The 24134-nt window shown below is 35.5% G+C and overlaps 1 protein-coding gene across 11 annotated transcripts in view; it reads right to left on the minus strand.

Moving 5' to 3' along the window:
- LOC125678769 (uncharacterized) overlaps positions 1-22827 on the minus strand; it is a 167369-nt gene extending 144542 nt beyond the window's left edge. For all 11 annotated transcript variants that reach the window (XM_056156011.1, XM_056156010.1, XM_056156016.1 and 8 more), the window contains exon 1: positions 22727-22827. In XM_056156011.1, the coding sequence (XP_056011986.1) occupies positions 22727-22781 (55 nt within the window). In that variant the 5' untranslated portion in view covers positions 22782-22827. The remainder of the gene's footprint in view (positions 1-22726) is intronic.
- Positions 22828-24134: the final 1307 nt, after the last annotated feature.

A 24134-nucleotide genomic window follows, 5' to 3' on the forward strand; every position in this document is an offset into this window, starting at 1 on the left:
TGATTTTTAAAGATTTTTCCTATATACTTGTATGTAAAACTTTGATCCCCTATTGTGGCCCCATCCGACCCCCGGGGCCCATGATTTGAACAAACTTGAATCTGCATTATGTCAGGAAGCTTTCATGTAAATCTCAGCTTTTCTGGCTTAGTGGTTCTTGAGAAGAAGATGTTTAAAGTTTTTCCCTATATATTTGTATGTAAAACTTTGATCCCCCCTTGTGGCCCCATCCTACCCCCGGGGGCCATGATTTGAACAAATTTGAATCTGCACTATGTCAGAAAGTTTTCATGTAAAAATCAGCTTTTCTGGCTCAGTGGTTCTTGAGAAGAAGATTTTTAAAGATTTTTTCTATATATTTGTATGTAAAACTTTGATCCCCCCTTGTGGCCCCATCCTACCCCCGGGGGCCATGATTTGAACAAACTTGAATCTGCAATATGTCAGGAAGCTTTCAGGTAAATTTCAGCTCTTCTGGCCCAGTGGTTCTTGAGAAGAAGACTTTTAAATGACCCCACCCTTTTTTGCATTTTTGTGATTATCTCCCCTTTGAAAGGGACATGGCCCTTCATTTGAACAAACTTGAAAGCCCTTTACTCGAGGATGCTTTTGGCCAAGTTTGGTTGAAATTGGACCAGTGGTTCTGGAGAAGAAGTCGAAAATGTGAAAAGTTTACAGACGGACAGACGAACGGACAGACAGACGGACAACGGACAAAATGTGATCAGAAAAGCTCACTTGAACCTTCGGTTTAGGTGAGCTAAAAATATATATCATACCCCTCCCTATATATGAATACATGCAACTTACTGTTAAAATTTTAATTGTCTGTGATTGTAACATGCTTATTATTATTTTTAGTTTTTCTTTGGACATACTCTATCAACAGTTACTTGAATTATTTAAAGGTCATAAATTGAATATTTCATGAAAGAGAATTGAATTACGTTTAGCGTCATTACTTTCTGCAATGCTGCATCCTGGTAATATTCAATCAACAACATTGTCTTCTTCAAACTCAGTCTGCTTCCTCAAACTTCAAAGTTAGATAGGCTATGCTACATCTCCTGGATTTTTAGGATTATCTGACAAGGAATGGTCGGCAGTTGGCAAAACCCTAAGATAAAATTGGTCATATGAAAACAAAAACAACTATAATTTTATGAACTAAAACAACGATATATTATTTCACATTGATCATCATTGGGCAACTATCCACGTGCGATTTCACCACAAGTGCCTTTGAAAAATAAATATCTATTTCTCAAATACGCAATTACAGGTATTATCAAATAATATTAAAGAAAACGAATAAGAAAAATGCATACCGATTGTGAAAACAACGTGCAAGATCATCGGCCCGGGTGCCATTACTACCAGTACCACTCGACCTCGTGGCTTTTCAAGTTAGGTAGGACTGCTTCTTCCAGTGTCATACACGTCGCATACCATAAGAATATTCTTGGAGCCTTTACCAAGTTGTCCACAGAATAGATTTTATACCCTCCACATGTTTTTTCCATTGTTTTATTTTCCTTTTCTTACTATGTAACAGTCTGTTCATAGATCGAAGATTTCAAACTTCCGAAGCGAAAGTGACGATAGATAAAGTTTGAGTGACTCCGTAAACAATTTAATCTTAGTATTTGTTTTAAAAACCAACTATGAATCATGAATTAGTTTCTAAATAGCAGAAATTCTAAACAAACGAGATAATAACAGCATATTTACGAAAGATAAATACAAGACTAGAATTTTCAGCCGTCTTCGCATTTTCACGCGATTGGTCGAAGTTCCAAAATCTACAGCTCTCAAATTTGATTGGTTGATTGTGTGACGCTGTCGTTTTCAAAGTTGATTAGAACATCGCAATATTTCAGAGGTTATTTTGCATCAATTGCTAAATATTCCTTGGTTGAATGGAATGAGGACCGAAGTACAGAATCACGGTCACTGCCTGTGAATCCCCGCAGGCTCGTACCCGTGATAGAAACGGATAGCCCTGAGATGCTGCAAAATTTATATGTAAAATGCGCAGAATTTAATCAGTTGTACTGCGCCTATATAGGATCTATTTACTGGTAGCGAATTTCACACACCAGCACACTTCCACAAGGACAAGCAGGGATGCCCGCATATCTGCCCTTGCGCAGTGATGACCACACACCTATCACTCTCTAAATAGTAAGCGGTACATGTAGTACGGCCGAAACCCGAATGCCGAAAGTCCCGGATAGCGATTTTTTTTCGATATTTCTCTCTTAATGCTGCATGGAATAATATACAATTTGCAGAGGTTACTGTTTGTAACCTAGGTACATAAAAAATATAAACTTTTTCTAAGAATTCTTCTACAAAAGTACCAAACCAGAGTTTTCACCTGCCAAAAAGCGGTAAATCTAGTACGTTTTATAAATGTCAGAACCCAAACACAGTCGAAGACCCTGATCGATTTCCACAAGACCCTGACCGATTTCCACAGCCCCTTTGTAAATACTGAGTTCTAAGTAATCCAATTCATGCACAAATATTGATTAAGACTACATTTTATGTTTCTATGATTATTTCCACAAGTCAGAATAATAAAAACTGCTGTATTTTGTGACCGTGATATTGTTTTAATCGGAACAAGTAGGTCCCGTTAGTTTGGTAAATTCGTACCTAAACAGCGTACACGTACATGCAAAACGATAGTTGATGTTGTCTGTCGGTAATTAGTAATGATTATAAAATTAATCATTGATTCCGTTGCCCAGAGCAGTTTCGGCATTCGGGTTTCGGCCGTACTACATTTACCACTTACCAAATTTTATAGCTCTCAAATTTGATTGGTTGATTGTGTGACGCTGCCATTTTCAAAGTTGATTAGAATGTCGCAATATTTCGGAGGTTATTTTGCATCAATTGATAAATATTCCTTGGTTGAATGGAATGAGATCGGAGTACAGAATCACGGAATATATATATAAGGAAGGTGACATCCTGCAACAACGGCATGTCCAGGCATTTTGGGCCGGGTGTACGTAAAGTTCTAGTGATCATCACAACATGGTAAATTGAAGATTTCTGTATTTTGCAGCGAACAAAACCCTTTCAGTTTATGTAGCATGAGGATAGTTTTTCAAAGTAAAGTTGACTTTACAATTTTCTGAAAGTTATAGCTATATACCAAAACAAAAACTAGGTCTTAGCTAGCGGTCCAATTAAAAAAATGGAAGGGGGGGTACTTGTCCTGCATTGGTTCAATTAATTAGTTTAAGCTTACATTTTTACATTTCCAGTTTCCACACTAGTCATAGATCTATATAGAAACAAGAGGTACTGTGAGCAATGCTCACTAAGAATACCCCCCGCTTACCCCAATCTCCCAAAAGGTGTTGGTAATACAGTGGAACCCCGTTATTATGTTTTCCTTTTTGTCACGATAAAATAACGTAATACCGGGGGCAACGTAATAAACGTTCCCAGTAAAATCCGTTAAAAATATCGTTTGGAAATTGTATATCGTCCGGTGGTACTCCGTGAAGGGTTGTGTGAATATATCTTTACTGTTTCTTTGTTTAAAAGACTATGATACTTTGTTTTATTTACATCTTATCTTTAATGTCCGTAATTCTTCACGTTTTTATCCCTTTTCTTTATTTCTGGTGTAGGATTCATAAGGATGTTTTGATAAACGTTGCTTTTCTGCATTCGTTTGGACCGCCATTTTGTTCAACTTTAAAACAATGTGTTCATGTAAATTTCTCTCAATAACTCGTTCCGGTTCGTATTCAACATTCGTATTAAAAAAATAACAAAACATCGTTTTTATTAAGTTCGCTAATTACACAATACACAACGCAATAAAATCAAATCAAATCCAAAAAACAACAAAACTATAGACACAAAATGCACATGATACCCAACACTTACACACTTTTCTCACCAACGATAAACACAGAGAACAATTTAAGCGCAATCCACATAAAAAAATATAATGATGCACGAAGATTTCATTTACAACGCTAAATGATGGCACTAAAATCACGTGCGCATCAGGGGATTTTAGAATATTCACAGAGGTAAATGCCTTGTACGAATCAGCCGATAACACAGGACAGTTTGATTTGTGTATGTATGGACGAGATTTACGAACACCCAAGCTGCATGTCCAAACAACAGACAATATTTTAATTGAAAACCTTTAGTCACCTATGTCCAAGAAGTTACCCAAGCGGTTTTAACATTGCTACGATAAATCTTGTCTTTCATGTTTGGTACCAAAGCTGTCCGTAAATAGAGTTTTAATAGCGAAGGTAATCACACTATGCTGAACACGCAGGTAGTTGAGAAATTATTTCTTTGATTATCAAAATATGAAAAATGAAGTAAATTTCATAGAGTACAATTTCTAAATAAACATTATTTAATTGTTTATCACTGGCTTCGATACGGGGTATTCACCTGTATTGATGTCGCTAGATCTATCGAAGCGTGATCAGTCAAGCGTCTCTAATCCCCAAACAGACCAGGAAATTTACGTGGTGACTGCCTCAGGCAGTCAAGGTGTGAATGGCTTATTATTTTGAGAATCACTATTGAATAATTAGGGGTTTATTACGTTTTCGTTGGAATTTTTACAACGTAATACCGAGTCCCGGCATCTTAGGACAACGTAATAATGAGGTCTATTTTATATAGGTTTGTTAAGAAATGGTTTTGTGCTTTGAAATTCCAACGTAATATGCGGACTAACGTATTAAAGGGGGAACGTAATAACGGGGTTCCACTGTAGGTATAAACTACCTCTTTTCTGAGTGTAAAAAACAAATGGCATGACAAACCGAACCATATTGCTACTTCGATGTCCAGTGCGCGTGACCTTTGACCTTTCGACCCCAAAGTCAATAGGGAACATCTTCATCTCATGGGTAGTCCATATGTATGATATGGTGACTGTAGGTGGAAAGGATAACGCTTTAAAGCCCGGAAACCATATTGCTACTTTGATGTCCAGTGCACTTGACCTTTGACCTTTGGACCCCAAAATCGATAGGGAACATCTTCATCCCATGGGTAGTCCATATATATGATATGGTGACGGTAGGTGGAAAGGATAATGCTTTAGAGCCAGGAAACCATTGCGTCTACAGACAGACGGATGGACAGACGGAAAACCCGATTCCAGTATACCCCCCCACCCCCACAACTTGTTGCGGGGGGTATAATAAGGGGGGGGGGGGGGTTGACAGCAGCGGATCCAGGATTTCCAGAAAGGGGGAGGGGGTGCTCATGTGAAATTAAACATTAGCCAAAATACTCAGTCATTTTTGGTGCCAAATCTGGAGTTTTTATCTCTATATATAATACTAATGCCTTGAAAATTATGGATCATATATAGTCTTTGTCGTGTCTCTGTCCGTTTATATCTAGAAAATTTTTCTTATTTACTATTTCAACAGTCAGTTTTGTTATTGTATTTCGTAAATTACAGGCATTGATCATATAATATATATCACATAAATATTAAACAGACAAAATATGAAATGGCTTTCAGACCAAGGTCATTTTATAAAGGTCAAGATCATGCATGTACTTAGAATACATACATCTTATTTGAGGGAAATGTTCTTTATTATGTTCCCCAAACAAAGTTTGGGAACATATTGTTTTTACTCTGTTTCTTATTATTATAGACCTTCTAGTGATTCTACTGTTTATTATTAAGGTCTTCCGTTTCCAACAGAAGACCTTCTAGTGATTCTACTGTTTATTAAGGTCTTCCGTTTCCAACGGAAGACCTTCTAGTGATTCTACTGTTTATTAAGGTCTTCCGTCTCCTGCGGAAGACCTTACTATTATTGTTCGCGTTCTTCTTCTTCATTATTATTATTATTATTATTATTATTATTATTATTATTATTTTCCTTGGTAGTACACGCGTTTTTCTCAGCCATTTCTCGATCGATTTTCACGAAATTTTCAGGAAAGATGTCTTTTGGTGAGGAGACTTTGCTTGCAAAATTTCGTGCTTGACGTTACTTCCGGTCAGGAGTTATCTCTCTTTTAGTGACTTTTTGAAGGGCCTTGTTGTCCACACATCTCCTCCGTTAGTTTTGAAGCTAGAGTCTTGAAATTTCTACACAAGATAGAGTAAACATTTTAGAAGATTTGTGGGGGATTCGATTTTACCGGAGGCGATTTGCCTAAACGCTCGCCTGGACCTGAAAAAATGGATGCCAAAATTTTTCGCCGATTTCGGCGATTTTTGACCTTTCATCTCCAATATCTTTTTTCTTGCAAATATTTTGTTAAGACATGTAGAACAAAAGTTGTGCACATTTACGACATCTTTTCGAAAATATCAAGATTTAGGGGCTAGCCCCTTCAATTAGGGATCTAGAAGGGCTCAAAGTCTAGATCAAATATCTCAAAAATCGTTAATATTTTGGTATAAGTCAAAGAACAAAAAATGTTCATCTCAACAATCCAAATCTATTCATATAAAAATTTAGGTCATATGTTACGTAATAAGGGATTTTAAGGGCCAAAACCATAAATTATTTACCCCTTGTATCTCGAAAACGACAAATATTTTGAAAAGCAATAAAGAACAAAAGTTGTTCAGAATGATGATCTGAACAATATGCATATTTCGTTTTTACCCTATGTGGCCCCGTTAGGGAGCTACAGTTTGGCCCCTAAAAATTACTTCTAGAAATAACTCGAGAACGGTAAAGAATTTCTAAATACTTGTTGAGCAAAAAATGTTTAAAATGACAAGGCCTTTCTTACGATATCAAGCAAAAGGGGCTGGCCCTTTAAATTAGGGGCCCAGAAGGGTCCAAAGGTTTATGAGAATATCTCAGAAACTATTAATATTTTGTAATAAGTCATTGAAGCGGAAATGTTCATCTCAACGAGCTTGATCTTATCAAATCAAAAAGTAGGTCATATGTTACGTAATTAGAGATTTTAAGGGCCAAAATCGTAAATATTTGACGCCTCATATCTTTAAAACGACATATTTTTTGAAAAGCATTATTGAACAAAAGTTGTTCAATGTGTCATAACCTATTGATCAATATCAAAAAATGGGTCTGTGGGCCTCATGGCTCGCCTGTAGAGTCGATTTTTGTCGATATCAGTCGATTTCAAAAACTTGTAACTGGTAAATATTTTGTAAGGACATATTGAACAAAAGTTGTTCAGTTTATCGAGATCTATCGATTGATATCAAGAAATAGGCCTATGGTCCTAATGGCTCGCCTGTAGAGTCGATTTTTTGTCGATATCGGTCGATCTCAATAACTTTTTACAGGTAAATATTTTGTAAAGACATATAGAACTAAAGTTGTTGAGTCTATAGAGGGCTAACAAATGACATCAAGAAATAGGCCCGCGGGCCTTATGGCTCGCCTGGAGAGTCGAATTTCAAACGAATTTCACCGCAACTTTGCTTCAGAAGCTTATGATATGAAAAATTGATTATATCTAAAGTGTCTTAAAGTCGGAAACTAAATTGGGACTCATTTGTCTTTTTTTTTTTTTTTAACTCCGAGTGCATCAACAAATCGGACGGAAGACCTACTCGTTGCTCGCAACGAGATCGTGTCTAGTTATTATTATTAGGGTCTTCCGTCTTCAGCGGAAGAACCTTCTATTATTCTATTGTTGATTTTTCACTTTTCTTCTTCTTATTATTATTATTATTTTTATTCTTTTTTTTTTTTCCTTACCGATTTTGTGGAGAGGATTTCTCAGAGATGGCTTGATCGATTTGCTTCAAATTTTTAGGGTTGATGCATTGCTATCTGAAGTTTATATCTTTTTTTGGATTTTCGAAAATTCACTTCCGGTTGGAAGTTATCCCCCTTTTATCGATTTTCAGATGACCATTTTGTCCGGACAAAAACTCAAAAACGACAAAAGCTAGAATGCTGAAATTTTCAGTGATGTTAGACGACATGTTGTAGTTGTGCACATCGGTTTTCAAAATTTCCGGAAGTGCCTAGTATGGAAGCTCGGTAGGGGTCGAAAATGGAGTTTAAAAATGTGCCCAATTTTTTTCCACGTTTTAAATCAGAACTTTTTATTCGTAAATATTTTGTTTAGACATATATAACAAAAGTTGTACAGTTTATTGAGATCTTTCGTGTCATATCAAGAAATGCGCCCATGGGCCTAATGGCTCGCCTGAACCATTGAATTTCTGTTACAATGATTAACTTTTTTCTCACGAAACTTTTGATAAAACATGTAGAATGAAAGTTGTTCAATTTTGGAAGATCTATCTAATGATGTCAAAAAATAGGCCTCCGGGCGTCATGGCTCGCCTGAACAGTCGAATTTGTATCACAATCAATAACATTAATAACTTTTTTCTCGAGAAACTTTTGACAAGACATGTAGAACGAAAGTTGTTCAGTTTCGCAAGCGTTAACTAACGATGTTAAGAAATAGGCCTGTGGGTCTCATGGCTCACCTGAATAATTGGGTTATTGTTGCAATCTATTACATTTTTGTCAAGAAACTTTTAATAAGACATCTAGAACAAAAGTTGTTCAGTTTTGCAAGATCTTTCGAACAACATCATCAAAAAGGCGAACGGGCCTCATGGCTCGCCTGAACAGTTTGATTAGTGTCATAATTACTAACTTTTTTCTCGAGAATCTTTTGATTAGACATGTAGAACAAAAGTTGTTCAGTTTTGCAAGATCTTTCAAACAACATCATCAAAAAGGCGAACGGGCCTCATGGCTCACCTGAACAGTTTTATTAGTGTCATAATTACTAACTTTTTTCTCGAGAATCTTTTGATTAGACATGTAGAACAAAAGTTGTTCAGTTTTGCAAGATCTTTCATACGATATCAAGAAAAAGGCCCACGGGCCTTATGACTCGCCTTCAGTCTGATAAATGTCGCAATCAATAACTTTTTTCTGAAGAAAATTTTGATAGGACATGTAGAACAAAATTTGTTCAGTTTTGCGAGATATATCTAGAATGATATCAAAAAATAGGCCTTCGGGCGACGTGACTCGCCTGATCAGTCGAATTGTTTTCGCAGTAAATAACATTATTAACTTTTTTCTCGAAAAAAGGCTGACCCCTTTAATTAGTGGCCGAGAGGGGCAGAGAGTCTTTAATTTATAACACTTAAATGATCAATATTTATAAAACATTACCGAAGCTAAATTGTACGTCTAGACAATATATTTGTATCATTATTTATGAACGAAAATCTCAGTCAAATTCTTATCTCATCACATCTAAAATTGGACGGAAGACCCACTCGTTGCTCGCAACGAGATCGCATCTAGTTATTATTATTTTTTTTTCCCTTTCGTCTACGAGACCGTTGGATGCATTTTCCTGAAACTTTCACAGGTTATAGGGAACGATGGTACCTCGAGGCATTTTTTTCATTTTTTCAAAATTCACTTCCGGTCGTCAGATACGTCCGATTTTCCGGATTTTGAAAGAAACTTTGTCCGGGGGTAAACTTGAAAACCACTAAAGATAATTGAATGAAACTTTCAGGGATGATAGATCTATTTTCTCTATGGTGCATGCACGTAATATTTTTTGTCGCCGTCACTTCCGGTCGTCACCGGAAGTGATCAAATAAATCATCAATTTCAAACTTTTTTCTTTCAAATTGAAACCTACTTTGGTTTACTATATCTCGTTCTAATTCTCAAAAAATGTTGACCCCACCGGAAGTTGAATCTCCAACTTCCGGTTATATCAAAGAAAGACTATTCATTCTCTCATTTTTCAGTGCAATAAATCTCGGTCATGAAACTAGTTAATGAGTTGAGTTTTACATATATTATAGTCACTATAAATGTCTAGAGTAACGTCAAATATTTTTGAAAAATTCACTTCCGGTCGGCAAATACGGCTTATGAGCTGTTTTCGTTGTCAATCGTTTTTCTCAGAAACGGTAAAAGATAGAGTCACCAAAATTTCATAGTTAATAGATCTCACTTTGTAGGGGTGCAGTAGGGGGGTAAGAATGTCGGCCGTCACTTCCGGTCGTCACCGGAAGTGATTTATAAATCATAAATTTCAAACTTTTTTCTTTCAAATTGAAACCTATATCGGTTTATTAGATCTCGTTCTAATTCTCAAAAACTATTGACCCCACCGGAAGTTGAATCTCCAACTTCCGGTTATATGAAAAAAAAACTATTCATTCTCTCATTTTTCAGTACCATAAATCTCGGTCATAAAACAAGTTAATGATTTGAATTTTACATATGTTATAGACATTATAAATGTCTAGTGTAAATTTAAATATTTTTGTAAAATTCACTTCCGGTCGTGAGATATGGGGTGGACATATTCAAACCTTGTTTTTTCAGTTTCTCAATAATGAATATAGATAGACGCTTGAAACTTGTAGAGTTGATTAACTAACATTAGTCCATTGTACACATACATTCAATTTTTTTGTCCGTCACTTCCGGTCTATACCGGAAGTATTTGAAAAATGTCGATTTTCCGATTTCTTCGAGTGATTTCTCAGAGATGGTGGATAGATTTTCTTGAAATTTTCAGGAATAATGTCTTATGAAATGACCTTGCTATAATTATTTTTGTTTTTACAACATTCACTTCCGGTCGGAAAATATGGCCGATTTTCTGTTTCTCAAAAGGAATTTTGCCCAGTATTTTTCTTGGAAAAGGTAAAATATAGGTTCATCAAATATTCAGGGATGATCATTCTCCGTTTGTAAGCGTGCAGCAGGGGGTTGAACATGTCGACCGTCACTTCCTGTCGTCACCGGAAGTGATGGAAAGAATGGCAAATTTAAAACTTTTTCCTTTAAATTGAAACTTATACTAGTTTATCAACTCTCTTTCAAAGTGTCAAAAGAATATTGACTCTGTCGGTAGTCAAAACGACTACTTCCGGTTTCTTGATAAAATATCTTTTTACTTTTCGTCTCTTTGTTCCCATAAATCTCGTTTATATTTGAAGTCTTTCATATGATTTTCACATGTCTTAATAAAAGTATCAACTTCTAAAGTTTTGATAATTTTGTTTTTCAAAATTGACTTCCGGTCGGTAGTAACCTACTACTTTTTCTTTCTCTAGTCTACTTCTTTTTTTTGAGAACTCTTTCAGATAGAGACGTGAAATTTTCAGGGAATATCGACAGTAAAGAGTCGCTGTCATTTATAGGAAAACGCATCTGAATAGTACTTCCGGTCGTCACCGGAAGTTACGAGAAAGGAATAAAAAATTCGACAATACATTTCTCATTCATTGTTAAGGCACATTTTCTGATACATTTAAATGATTTTCGTAGGAATAGAAAGCTCTTTACCGGAAGTGGTCTAACGGAAGACCTACTCATTACTAGTAATGAGTTTCTAGTTATTATTATGTTCCCCAAACAAAGTTTGGGAACATATTGTTTTTACTCTGTTTCTTATTATTATTATTATTCTTTTTCTCCGGTACTTTTTTGTCCGGTAGTGTTCTCAGAAACTACAAAAGCGATCGATATGAAACTTTACAGGATGATAGTATAGCGTTTGTAGATGTGCATAGTGATAGTCATTTTGTCTGCACGTGCATGCACGCGCGTGCACGTGCATTGCAATTTTGGTACAAAAAATGGAAAATCAGAATATTGAAGGAAGCGATATAAAACCTAAATAGGATGGTAGTATATCATTTGTACATATGAAAAATAATAGTTTTTTTGTCAGTACGTGCACGCATGCGCGTACACGCGCATTACAAAATTTGTACACTAACTTTGGAATCAGTCTAACTTTTTTGTTGTTCATTGAAATGGCTTGAAATTCATATCATAGGTAGATATTGAGACCGTTAACTGATCTGCATGGTCAAAATTACCAATTTGCACGCGCATGCACGTGCGCTTCATTTTGATTGGATAATACTAAAACGTTTGTAACTATCTTATTTATGATGCGAATGAGATGATATTCACAGCATACGTAGACAATATGTGTATCTATATATTGGTGTAACAAAAAAATGCCAACGCACACGCGCATGCGCGTGCAACGTTTTTTAAATGTTCAATTTTTAAAGGACGATAACGTTTTTGTTTTTCATCATATTCTATTCATATTAATGGTTTAGATGTGTCTTGGTACTCCTTACAAATTGCTGTGGTTAGAATTACTGCTCAGCACGTGCATGCACGTGTGCTGAATTCTGATTGGACGATTTTAAAATCGCTATAACTTCCTTATATTTGATGGAAACGTTATGAAATTCACACTGTGGGTATATGATACAAATGCCTGTTGAACGACATCAACAAAAATTCTGAATCATGCACGCGTGCGCGTGTATGCGCGTGCAACGCTTTCTTTCATTTTTTGGTACTGAAATGACCATATTGAACGTACTACATGTAATTAAAGGCTAAAATAAAATGATTTTTTCCTATAGATTTGCAAGGACATCATTTTTTAATTGGGGGAGGTTTGGGGAACATCTGTAACGGTCCCCATTACAATTAGAACTAGTTATTAAGGTCTTCCGTCTCCTGCGGAAGACCTTACTATTATTGTTCGCGTTCTTCTTCTTCATTATTATTATTATTATTATTATTTTCCTTGGTAGTACACGCGTTTTTCTCAGCCATTTCTCGATCGATTTTCACGAAATTTTCAGGAAAGATGTCTTTTGGTGAGGAGACTTTGCTTGCAAAATTTCGTGCTTGACGTCACTTCCGGTCAGGAGTTATCTCTCTTTTAGTGACTTTTTGAAGGGCCTTGTTGTCCACACATCTCCTCCATCAGTTTTGAAGCTAGAGTCTTGAAATTTCTACACAAGATAGAGTAAACATTTTAGAAGATTTGTGGGGGATTCGATTTTACCGGAGGCGATTTGCCTAAACGCTCGCCTGGACCTGAAAAAATGGATGCCAAAATTTTTCGCCGATTTCGGCGATTTTTGACCTTTCATCTCCAATATCTTTTTTCTTGCAAATATTTTGTTAAGACATGTAGAACAAAAGTTGTGCACATTTACGACATCTTTTCGAAAATATCAAGATTTAGGGTTAGCCCCTTCAATTAGGGATCTAGAAGGGCTCAAAGTCTAGATCAAATATCTCAAAAATCGTTAATATTTTGGTATAAGTCAAAGAACAAAAAATGTTCATCTCAACAATCCAAATCTATTCATATAAAAATTTAGGTCATATGTTACGTGATAAGGGATTTTAAGGGCCAAAACCATAAAAAAATTTACCCCTTGTATCTCGAAAACGACAAATATTTTGAAAAGCAATAAAGAACAAAAGTTGTTCAGAATGATGATCTGAACAATATGCATATTTCGTTTTTACCCTATGTGGCCCCGTTAGGGAGCTACAGTTTGGCCCCTAAAAATTACTTCTAGAAATAACTCGAGAACGGTAAAGAATTTCTAAATACTTGTTGAACAAAAAATGTTTGAAATGTCATGACCTTTCTTACGATATCAAACAAAAGGGGCTGACCCTTTAAATTAGGGGCCCAGAAGGGTCCAAAGGTTTATGAGAATATCTCAGAAACTATTAATATTTTGTAATAAGTCATTGAAGCGGAAATGTTCATCTAAACGAGCTTGTTCTTATCAAATCAAAAAGTAGGTCATATGTTACGTAATAAGGGATTTTAAGGGCCAAAATCATAAATAATTGACGCCTCATATCTTGAAAACGACAAATATTTTGAAAAGCATTATTGAACAAAATTGTTCAGAATGATAATCTAAACAATATGTACATTTCGTTTTTTCCCTATGTGGCCCCGTTAGGGAGCTACAGTTTGGCCCCTAAATATTTCTTGTAGAGATAACTCGAGAACGGTAAAGAATTTCTAAATACTTGTTGAGCAAAAAATGTTTAAAATGACAAGGCCTTTCTTACGATATCAAGGAAAACGGGCTGGCCCTTTAAATTAGGGGTTCAGAAGGGTCCAAATGTTTTTGAGAATATCTCAGAAACTATTAATATTTTATAATAAGTTGTAGAAGCGGAAATGTTCATCTCAACGAGCTTGATCTTATCAAATCAAAAAGTAGGTCATATGTTACGTAATTAGAGATTTTAAGGGCCAAAATCGTAAATATTTGACGCCTCATATCTTGAAAACGACATATTTTTTGAAAAGCATTATTGAACAAAAGTTGTTCAATGTGTCATAACCTATCGATCAATATCAAAAAATGGGTCTGTGGGCCTCATGGCTCGCCTGTAGAGTCGATTTTTGTCGATATCAGTCGATTTCAAAAACTTGTAACTGGTAAATATTTTGTAAGGACATATTGAACAAAAGTTGTTCAGTTTATCGAGATCTATCGATTGATATCAAGAAATAGGCCTATGGTCCTAATGGCTCGCCTGTAGAGTCGATTTTTTTGTCGATATCGGTCGATCTCAATAACTTTTTACAGGTAAATATTTTGTAAAGACATATAGAACTAAAGTTGTTGAGTCTATAGAGGGCTAATAAATGACATCAAGAAATAGGCCCGCGGGCCTTATGGCTCGCCTGGAGAGTCGAATTTCAAACGAATTTCACCGCAACTTTGCTTCAGAAGCTTATGATATGAAAAATTTATTATATCTAAAGTGTCTTAAGTCGGAAACTAAATTGGGACACATTTGTCTTTTTTTTTTTTTTTTAACTCCGAGTGCATCAACAAATCGGACGGAAGACCTACTCGTTGCTCGCAACGAGATCGTGTCTAGTTATTATTCTTTTTCTCCGGTACTTTTTTGTCCGGTAGTGTTCTCAGAAACTACAAAAGGGATCAATATGAAACTTTCCAGGATGATAGTATAGCGTTTGTAGATGTGCATAGTGATAGTCATTTTGTCTGCACGTGCATGCACGCGCGCGCACGTGCATTGCAATTTTGGTATAAAAAATGGAAAATCAGAATATTGAAGGAAGCGATGTAAAACCTAAATAGGATGATAGTATATCATTTGTACATATGAAAAATAATAGTTATTTTGTCAGCACGCGCACGCATGCGCGTGCACGCGCATTACGAAATTTGTACACTAACTTTGGAATCAGTCTAACTTTTTTGTTGTTCATTGAAATGGCTTGAAATTCATATCATAGGTAGATATTGAGACCCTTAACTGATTTGCATGGTCAAAATTACCAATTTGCACGCGCATGCACGTGCGCTTCATTTTGATTGGATAATACTAAAACGTTTGTAACTATCTTATCTATGAAGCGAATGAGATGATATTCACAGCATACGTAGACAATATGTGTATCTATATATTGGTGTAGCAAAAAAATGCCAACGCACACGCACATGCTTGTGCAACGTTTTTTAAATGTTCAATTTTTAAAGGACGATAACGTTTTTTAAATGTTCAATTTTTAAAGGACGATAACGTTTTTGTTTTTCGTCAAATTCTATTGATATTAATGGTTTAGATGTGTCTTGGTACTCCTTACAAATTGCTGTGGTTAGAATTACTGCTCAGCACGTGCATGCACGTGTGCTGAATTCTGATTGGACGATTTTAAAATCGCTATAACTTCCTTATATTTGGTGGAAACGTTATGAAATTCATACTGTGGGTATATGATACAAATGCCTGTTGAACGGCATCAACAAAAATTCGGAATCATACTCGCGTGCATGTGTATGCACGTGCAACGCTTTCTTTCATTTCTTGGTACTGAAATGACCATATTGAACATACTACATGTAATTAAAGGCTAAAATAAAATGATTTTTTGCTATAGATTCACAAGGACATCACTTTTTAATTGGGGGAGGTTTGGGGAACATATGTAACGGTCCCCGTTACAATTAGAACTAGTTTAAAATGTTCTTGTATTATACATATATGTAAATGAACTGTTAGTATTTAGTTTATTGTCATTATATATCATGATTGTATGCCAACATGCTTGGTGACCGTGAATCAATTATTGAATTGAATTTAAACAGTTTTCGAACAGATTGATCATATATCACACAAATAAGTAATACGGAAATGGTTTTTAGACAAAGGTCACTCCAGGTTATTTTATAAAGGTCAAGGTCACTCTGAACATATGTACTTTATATATGGTCTGTCTGGCAAAAATCGTATCTTTTACATCATAAAAGGTAAAGCTTTTATATTTGATATGTGTCTTCCTCTCCATTGACATGGAAATCCTTGACCAAGTGACTTTGACCTTCCTTTTAGTTTAGAAAATTTGAATAATAAGCCATACCTTTCAAATAGTAATTATAGTACGGTACTGCTTTTATATAATTTAGCATATGCATTTCTTGTGAGAAGACCATTTCAATGATACCTGATTTGTTGACCTCGTGACAATGACCATTAATCTAGTTTTTGGAAATTGTCAACAACCAAAACAAACTACAATGTATTGTTGTTCCACTTTGTTGTAAGGGGGGATCAGTGTTTCACAAACACATCTTGTTTCCTATCCCTTTCTGTAGCATACTTTTTTTGTACTAAAAGTATACTTTTTCTATACCAACTTAAAAGCATACTTTTTTTGTACTTTTCACTTGATATCTTTTCAGTACCAACTGAAAAGTATTTTTTATGATATTTTTTCTATATTTAAGAGTATACTTTTTTTGTACTTTTCTTTGGATACGTTTTTGTATTTAATACATTTTTGTACTTTTTCTGTACCAACTGAAAAGTATACTTTTGTGATACTTTTTCTTTACTTACTTAAGAGTATACTTTTTTTGTACTTTCCTTTGGATACTTTTTTGTACTTAATACATTTGTAATGAGTTAAATTTTGGATTTTGTCAGATTGAGCAAAGACTAACGATAAGTTGTAGAATAAACTAGAACAAATTTATTGTTTAAATAAATAAATAATAAAAAAAAGATATGCACACTCACTCCTTTCACTCTCAACACAAATTTACATGAATAAGCAATTGGCAATATAGATATCTGATACATTGTAAACAGTTCTTTTGAAAAATTCGATAGTACGTATCAGATGTAAAGCAAATGTACAGGTAGTAACTTTTCAAGTTAAAACAATATTCAAAAGTAGTATAATTTAGAAAAAGTTCCAATATTCAATTCTCCTTTTCAGTAATATAATGTTCTTTGGGTTTGTTTCTAAATTTCGAGTTACTTTAACTTTAAAATGTAACTAATCTGCACTCTGAAGACACTGTTCCGGTTTCCCGCCAACTTGCGATAAGCACGCCCAGAACGGAAGGAATCCACCACCATGCAAGCCTTGCACTAGCTATCGTCAATTCCTGACAATATACCAGGATTCCGATGCCTCCCAAGTCTCGGGTTATTCTCTACGGAGCTATACCACGCCCTTCCATATTGTAGCACGATATCCACATGGACCTCCGTATATCTGAATCCCGCAACTCTCTACCTGCCTTCGGGTTACAACTGGTTTTCTTAAACACCCATGTACGTACAGCTAGGAAAAAGATGTGCCCTCCAAACAAACTCCTATTTCGTAGTTATATTTCTCTCAATGTTCTACATAAAATATGACAGGAAGATAACCATCCCCTGACTTCTAGGACCTGTCAACGTGGCACCCGGCTGATGTCGTTACCGTGCCCTATCTAACTCACAGCCTGCCAAACCGGTCTCTTTTATACTAGCAACTAAAAATAACTCACACCCGATTTGGATGTGAGGCAAATTCTGTCAATCGCGCTAGTGATTCACAGAGAATTTGCTTCAAATCCAAAGCTGTTCATATTGATCATGAACGTCTCAAAAGCGATGTTCATTTCTTATATGTATATTCATTTACTAAATCACTAATTTTTTTTTACAGTGCTTGTATAAGTTGCTGCATAAAACGAACTCCTAAGATTCACCTATGTCACAGTCGTATTGTGCGTACGTCAAAACAGACATGACGTCCAGTGAAAGCGAAATGTCGTCAGACCGACGGACATGTCTGGTAATTTGACTTTCGGTCCAGTAAACTTCGTTATATTTTTGGTCCAAATGTCCAGTGACATTCCGGCAACGGTTTCGGAAACTACGCAGCGTTTTTTTCCTTTTTCCTTATATAACTGGTTCCGATAAACGGCACCATTCCCAATGCCAAAACTCGTTGATTTTTCCCAATGTTGAGACTAAAAATTCCCAATTCACTTGCCGAAAAATAGACCGCTTAAAATCGTAATTTTCTTAGTCTGAAATGTTGTACAAGTTAACTAAAATGTTCACTTCCGGTATTAAATCGAAAGTACAGATCATGGCAGTGTGTTTTGTAGAGCTACGACGTTTCCTTATGTCTCACAACAACAAATATTACCGTAAAAAAGTTTGTAAAGAGATGAATACTTCTTGTTTTGTTGTCTTTTTTCTTTTCTTTTAGTTGAAATCATTTGCCCATACATTGGTAGAAAATTCCCAATTTGTTCGATTTTGACGTTATTTTTCCCAATACGCAAGATCGCGACTACTTTTTCCGTCTTGGTTTTAAATTTTACTTTCCCCTTTCAAAGTCTCGCGAGACCCAGAGTATGCGAGAATTTGGGCATGTTGGTAAATAATACCAGTTCTGCAACTTTTGTCGTGATCGATTCACTCGATTTTAACAATGGTGTACTATCATTGCATTGCAGTAGACTGTAGTAATGATTCAAGAAAGAAACATAATACGCAGAAATATCCACAACTGATAGATTTTAATGGAAATGTGGTGGATTTTTTCCCACTTCTGTCAGCCAGGAAATTCCCAAAGCTGAGAAGAGCTTGCGTCAAAATATATAGTTTCGCGAGCTAAATTCAGAAGTTAATTTTTCCTGTATCCAGACGTTTTTACACACCTTTCATTTAAAAATGCTTTTAATTGTGGAAAGCACATGGAAGTTAAATCGTCTTCCGATGCCATGTTTTGAATAAACAAAAAATGCCCAAGATCGACACACTTTTCCAGACTTCTTTACAAGAGAGTTCCGCTAACTCGGTATTTACGATCTTGCGTATTGGATGGGTACTGGTACCAGTGGGTAGAAAAAAAAATCGCTGCTACTTTTCGACTTCCAGTTCCATTTATAAAAAAAAAACATACAAAAACGGCAACATGTTCCAATTAAAATGGAACAGTAATGCAGTCCCCGGTAAACCTTTAAAACGAAAATCCAATGACCAGGAGGCTCAAAGTCTTTCATTTTTTGATATAAAAATAATAATACTTTTTTCAGTTTGGTAAAATGTGATTCGGTCCGGTAATGTTCCTGCGTTTACCAGACCGAATGTCCTGTAAAACATTTCAACATTTCGCGATCACTGGACGTCACACTTCGTCTCACCCTGCCTTTTATCAACATTGCACTGTGCACTGTATTTTGGAGGTAGGAGACCACAAGATTTGAATGATAATCCACGTAAGTTCACAATCTTAATTCGAGGTGTGATTTGCGAGATCTTTGTACCACATGTTGCATTTTTCCAAATCATTACGCTGTCTCAGTCGCGTCCTTTAAACTAGTTCATAATCCGTTCATAGTCAATATGAACGGAATGTGTCCCGCGCTGAAATTGGTTGGTTCATAGAGGACAATGCGATTTGTAATATAAATATATGTTTTATACTAGAAAACTGACACGGTCAGCAAGGGCCCCGCCGAGGGTTATTAGAGCCCCGCCGAGGGTTATTAGAGGAAAGTGACATCTGTATTTGATATAGCAATGTTTGGGGCTGGTATATATGTTAGAATTAATAATATATAAAGATACATTGGAATGCCAAATTTGTAAAAAAGGAATCGTGAAGCATATTTATGAGAGACTTACGCAATTTAAATTACTTCTGTTTGACACACATTCCTCCACTCAAACACAACAGAGTGCAACAAAATCCCACTGTAATAGGGGATTCAAAATGGATAACTGGTACAAAATATGGTACATACTATTTCGAAAAGGATTACGAATTTGACATATTGATGTCTTGGAAAAGGAAATTCTGACATCAGGGCTCTAAGTGTTTTCAAACACATTGTCATTTGATAAAAGTGTTCTACATTTTTAAAAATAGAGATTAATATGTCTTTACATACATAGGTGAGAAAGTTTCCATTATTCCTAGCCGAGATATACCATGTATGCGCAAAAAATTCATAAGCAAATATCAAAATACTCGCGTAAAAAATGTGGACCTTACCGTCAACAAGCGCAGTGAAACACGCCATTTCGAGATTTTCACCGACGAAAGCTCGGTAACAGTAATGAATAAGGTACACTCATTTTGTATCTATTTTGTGACTTTCTTTATTAAAAGGAACAGTTCTCTAATGTGTAACGTGCAGTTACTACATAATTCAATAACTTGAAGCATGAAGCAGTTTCACTTTGCAACCAGATATAAGAAATTTTATTTCGTATTTTGATCCCGATCGAAAGTTGTTGATTGGGAATGACGTGTTTTAATTCAATATCATTTGTTATATCACATTAAAAAAAAAACAACCAAATATATACACATACACAATGTTGTAGAGTTATTGCTTGTAAATTTTCTATATATCAATACAATGCATATCATAATTCAAAATGAATTATCTCCCTTAGACAGTGGTAAATAAATACGGTCATAATAAGAAAGATGATGACATTCAAACAGACAGACAAAGTGACATGACTTCAAAATCTATAGGTATCTTCCTCTTATTGTAAAGTATTTCTGTACAAAATTTGAAAACTGTACAACGAAAACTGTTGGAGTTATCGTGTCACAAAGAAAGTGTTCATAATAACAAAGATAATGACACACATACAGACAGACAGACAAAGTGACATGACCCCAAAATCTATAGGTGTCTTCCTCTTATTGTAATGTATTTCTGTACAAAATTTGAAAACTGTACAATGAAAACTGTTTGAGTTATTGTGTCACAAAGAAAGTGTGTATTATAACAAAGATCATGCCGTACAGACAGACAGACAGACACAGTGAAATGACCCCAAAATATGTAGGCTTCTTTCTCTTATTGTACATTATTTCTGTACAAAATTTGAAAACTGTACGATCAAAACTGTTTGAGTTATCGTGTCACAAAGAAAGTGTAGACGGATGGTCGGACAGACAATGTGATTACTATAGGGCTTCCCGCATTTCATGCGGGGCCCTAATAATAGAGTGAATAAGACGTTAATGATACCAAAACTGAATTTGTGGTGAAAATCTAAATAACACATTATACAGGGATTCAGTTCTGGGTTTTAAAACCTCATCCACGGGCGAGCTTCCAGCAAAGAAATGCATCGATCTGATGTAATTCTTGCGCTGATCCACATCGGATTCTTCTTACTGGTTACGGAAGAGGACGAGTGCATGATCCAATTGCTCGGAAGTTGCATATTTTGTTAGTAAGTTGTATGGTATAAGACCCCTATTATTATTACAAAATCACCGATTGAAGCATTACCATGGGCTGAGATGCAGACGACATGCTCGACAGTGTTCATACGCCTAACAGATTTATAGTGATTCGGTCTTTGCAGTTATAGACAAATATCATTCAAAATTCTTTCATGCATTTTATCACAGGATTAAAGAGTAAATGTAAATATTTACAAATCAAAATTTTTTATCAGACAATTTATTTTTCATTTAGAGAACAAAGTTCTGATCATTTCACAAGAAGATTGAAATGTAAATTATCTACGTAGATTATACCACCAGCAATCGTTAATGAAAGAAAACTGGGCAAAAGATAGTTAGAATAATCTAACTGTGTCTCGGGACAGGCCCTCACCACAGTTAGAATACCTCCCATATACCCGTAATGTAGCAGAAAATTGCGGAATCGCTCCAAAACGATTTTAAACTTATCAAAGAATAAACGCGTACATTTAAAGTTAAATTTATATACAACTAACCTCATTGGTAATTTGTAAATCCTTAACACTGTAAAAAATCGTATAATAATATTGTAAACTCAACACTTTGAAATGTCACTTTTCTCGATTCGAACTGACTGCCATTTTACCGGAAACTGCCATCGGAACACCCTGCTGCATGCTGTTTTCCAAAAACGAACGCTTACCTAATTTGCAAATAAGAACGGCCCAAGTGGGTCGTTAAGATAACTTTCCAAATGCATATGAGTGATGTGTTACATAATTTTACCGAAACATGCACTGTGTGCAATTTTCATTTTGCTACATTGCAGGTATATAGGACGCGTTCTATCGTTAAATCGGGTCCGTAGGACATTATCATTTTAACGATAGAACATTCTATCTAGGCAAAAGACTGTAGACCTACATCATTGACAACACTAAGTTACAATATTGGAGTATAAAACAGCATCGTGCCGTTGTTTTGTTCCTATCCCTGGTGTCGGACTACAGCCCTCGGGAAAGTAGAACTTTTCAGGAACTGTTCCGTCATTTCGGGCTAGTATTAGGCCTAGGGACGAGATAATTTTACATTACAACAAAACAGCTATTGTAGTATTGACATGGTTTGAGGGCAATAGTAATTACGTGAGCCGAGAGACAAATTATTGCCCAATGCGAAGCTAAATGTTTAGTCAGGAAAATTAGCCTAGAAACACCTTGTTAGTTTGCGGAACCTTAAGCCAACCTAACTTCGGGCTACATTAATTAGGCTATAAATAGGACGTCAGAGGACATGGTCTCAGAATAAATGCATGGATTATTGAGATTTAGTTGTTCGTATAGAAATGTAATGATACATTATAAATCTTGACTAATAGAAATGTACATACCTATATGTACCATGTAGCCAATAATTATCGCGGATATTGGTATATAGTAAGACATCCTTTAGTTCTCGTTTCCCAGCCGTCATATATAACACGGTTGCCATATGTTTGGGCCCTAGGAGGTTTGACCTCCGGTTGTTTTGTCCTACACGTGATAGTCACCAGAAAGAAGCGCAGCATGTTTTTGGTGATCCCCATTCGGCTCAAAATAACATAATAATTGTACATAGTTTACTTACTTGCAGTTCTCTCGATGAAAACTAACATTTAGAAGTCTAAATTGTGGACTTTTGGTGAACTAATGTTATCAACTCCTCTATGCACAGTCACTAGCCTCAAAATGGTGTGGATCTTAACACTTCTCGATGTAATATTCAGCACTAGCAGCAAATAATTCGTACACCGTTATTTACGTATTACACTTTTGAATGCATAATTTCTGTAAAATTGACTTTTCCACCGTTGGTAAATTGAGTATATATGTAAATTGAATCAAAGTACTCAAAGTACTGAGAATCGCAAGACTTGGCTTGTAATGATGCTGTATGGATATATAAAAGTTATGATAATCTTCATTATTTATACGCAAAGTTGAACCCATTATTGTTTTATTGATTTTTGTACACATAATAAAGTTCATGAATATAACAAGTCCTATATAATTATCATTATGTGTGTGGAGAGAGATAGCAAGAGAGAGAGAGAGAGAGAGAGAGAGAGAGAGAGAGATCTAGAGGCATGATAAAAGTAAATAGTAAGTTCCATCTGTTCTATTAAATGTGGTTTTTTCTCTTTTCATCATTCTTATATGCGATATATCTGTGTGTTTCATAAAATAATCTCATTTGTGAAATTGCAGCGAGCAAGTTATAATAATAATGATGAATAGACACGATTTCGTTGCCAGTAACGAGGAGGTCTTCCGTCCAATTTCTGACGAGACAGGATCTTAACTGGGATAATTCAATTAGTGAAGAAAGATCTTATATGCAGGCCCGTAGGAAGCAATTTCACTTTGGGGGGGGGGGGGGGGGGGGGGGGGGGGGGGCACCACACCAAAGTAATTTACGACAAAAAGTGATATCGACAAAACCATTAGTAAAAAGATAACTGCATAAATATGTGCAAGCATTGAGGTGTACGTCATGTACATAAATCTAATTATATACATAGAATCTAATTAGTTTCCCAGAAAACCCCTCAATTTTAATTTTAAGTTTTGTTTGGTATTTATTTTGGAGGGGGTGTTAAGTATTTTTTTAATCTTTTTTTTTTATATATATATCTTTATCATTTTGTTATCAATCATTTCTGAGTCATAAGGTATTTAGTACTCGGTAAACTTTCCAAAAATCGCCAGTCTGTGTTCACTTTCACTTACGAACTCCTCAACTATTTTTTCTGGATTCAG

This window comes from Ostrea edulis, chromosome 2, assembly GCF_947568905.1.
Source record: "Ostrea edulis chromosome 2, xbOstEdul1.1, whole genome shotgun sequence".
Taxonomy (NCBI): Eukaryota; Metazoa; Mollusca; class Bivalvia; order Ostreida; family Ostreidae; genus Ostrea; species Ostrea edulis.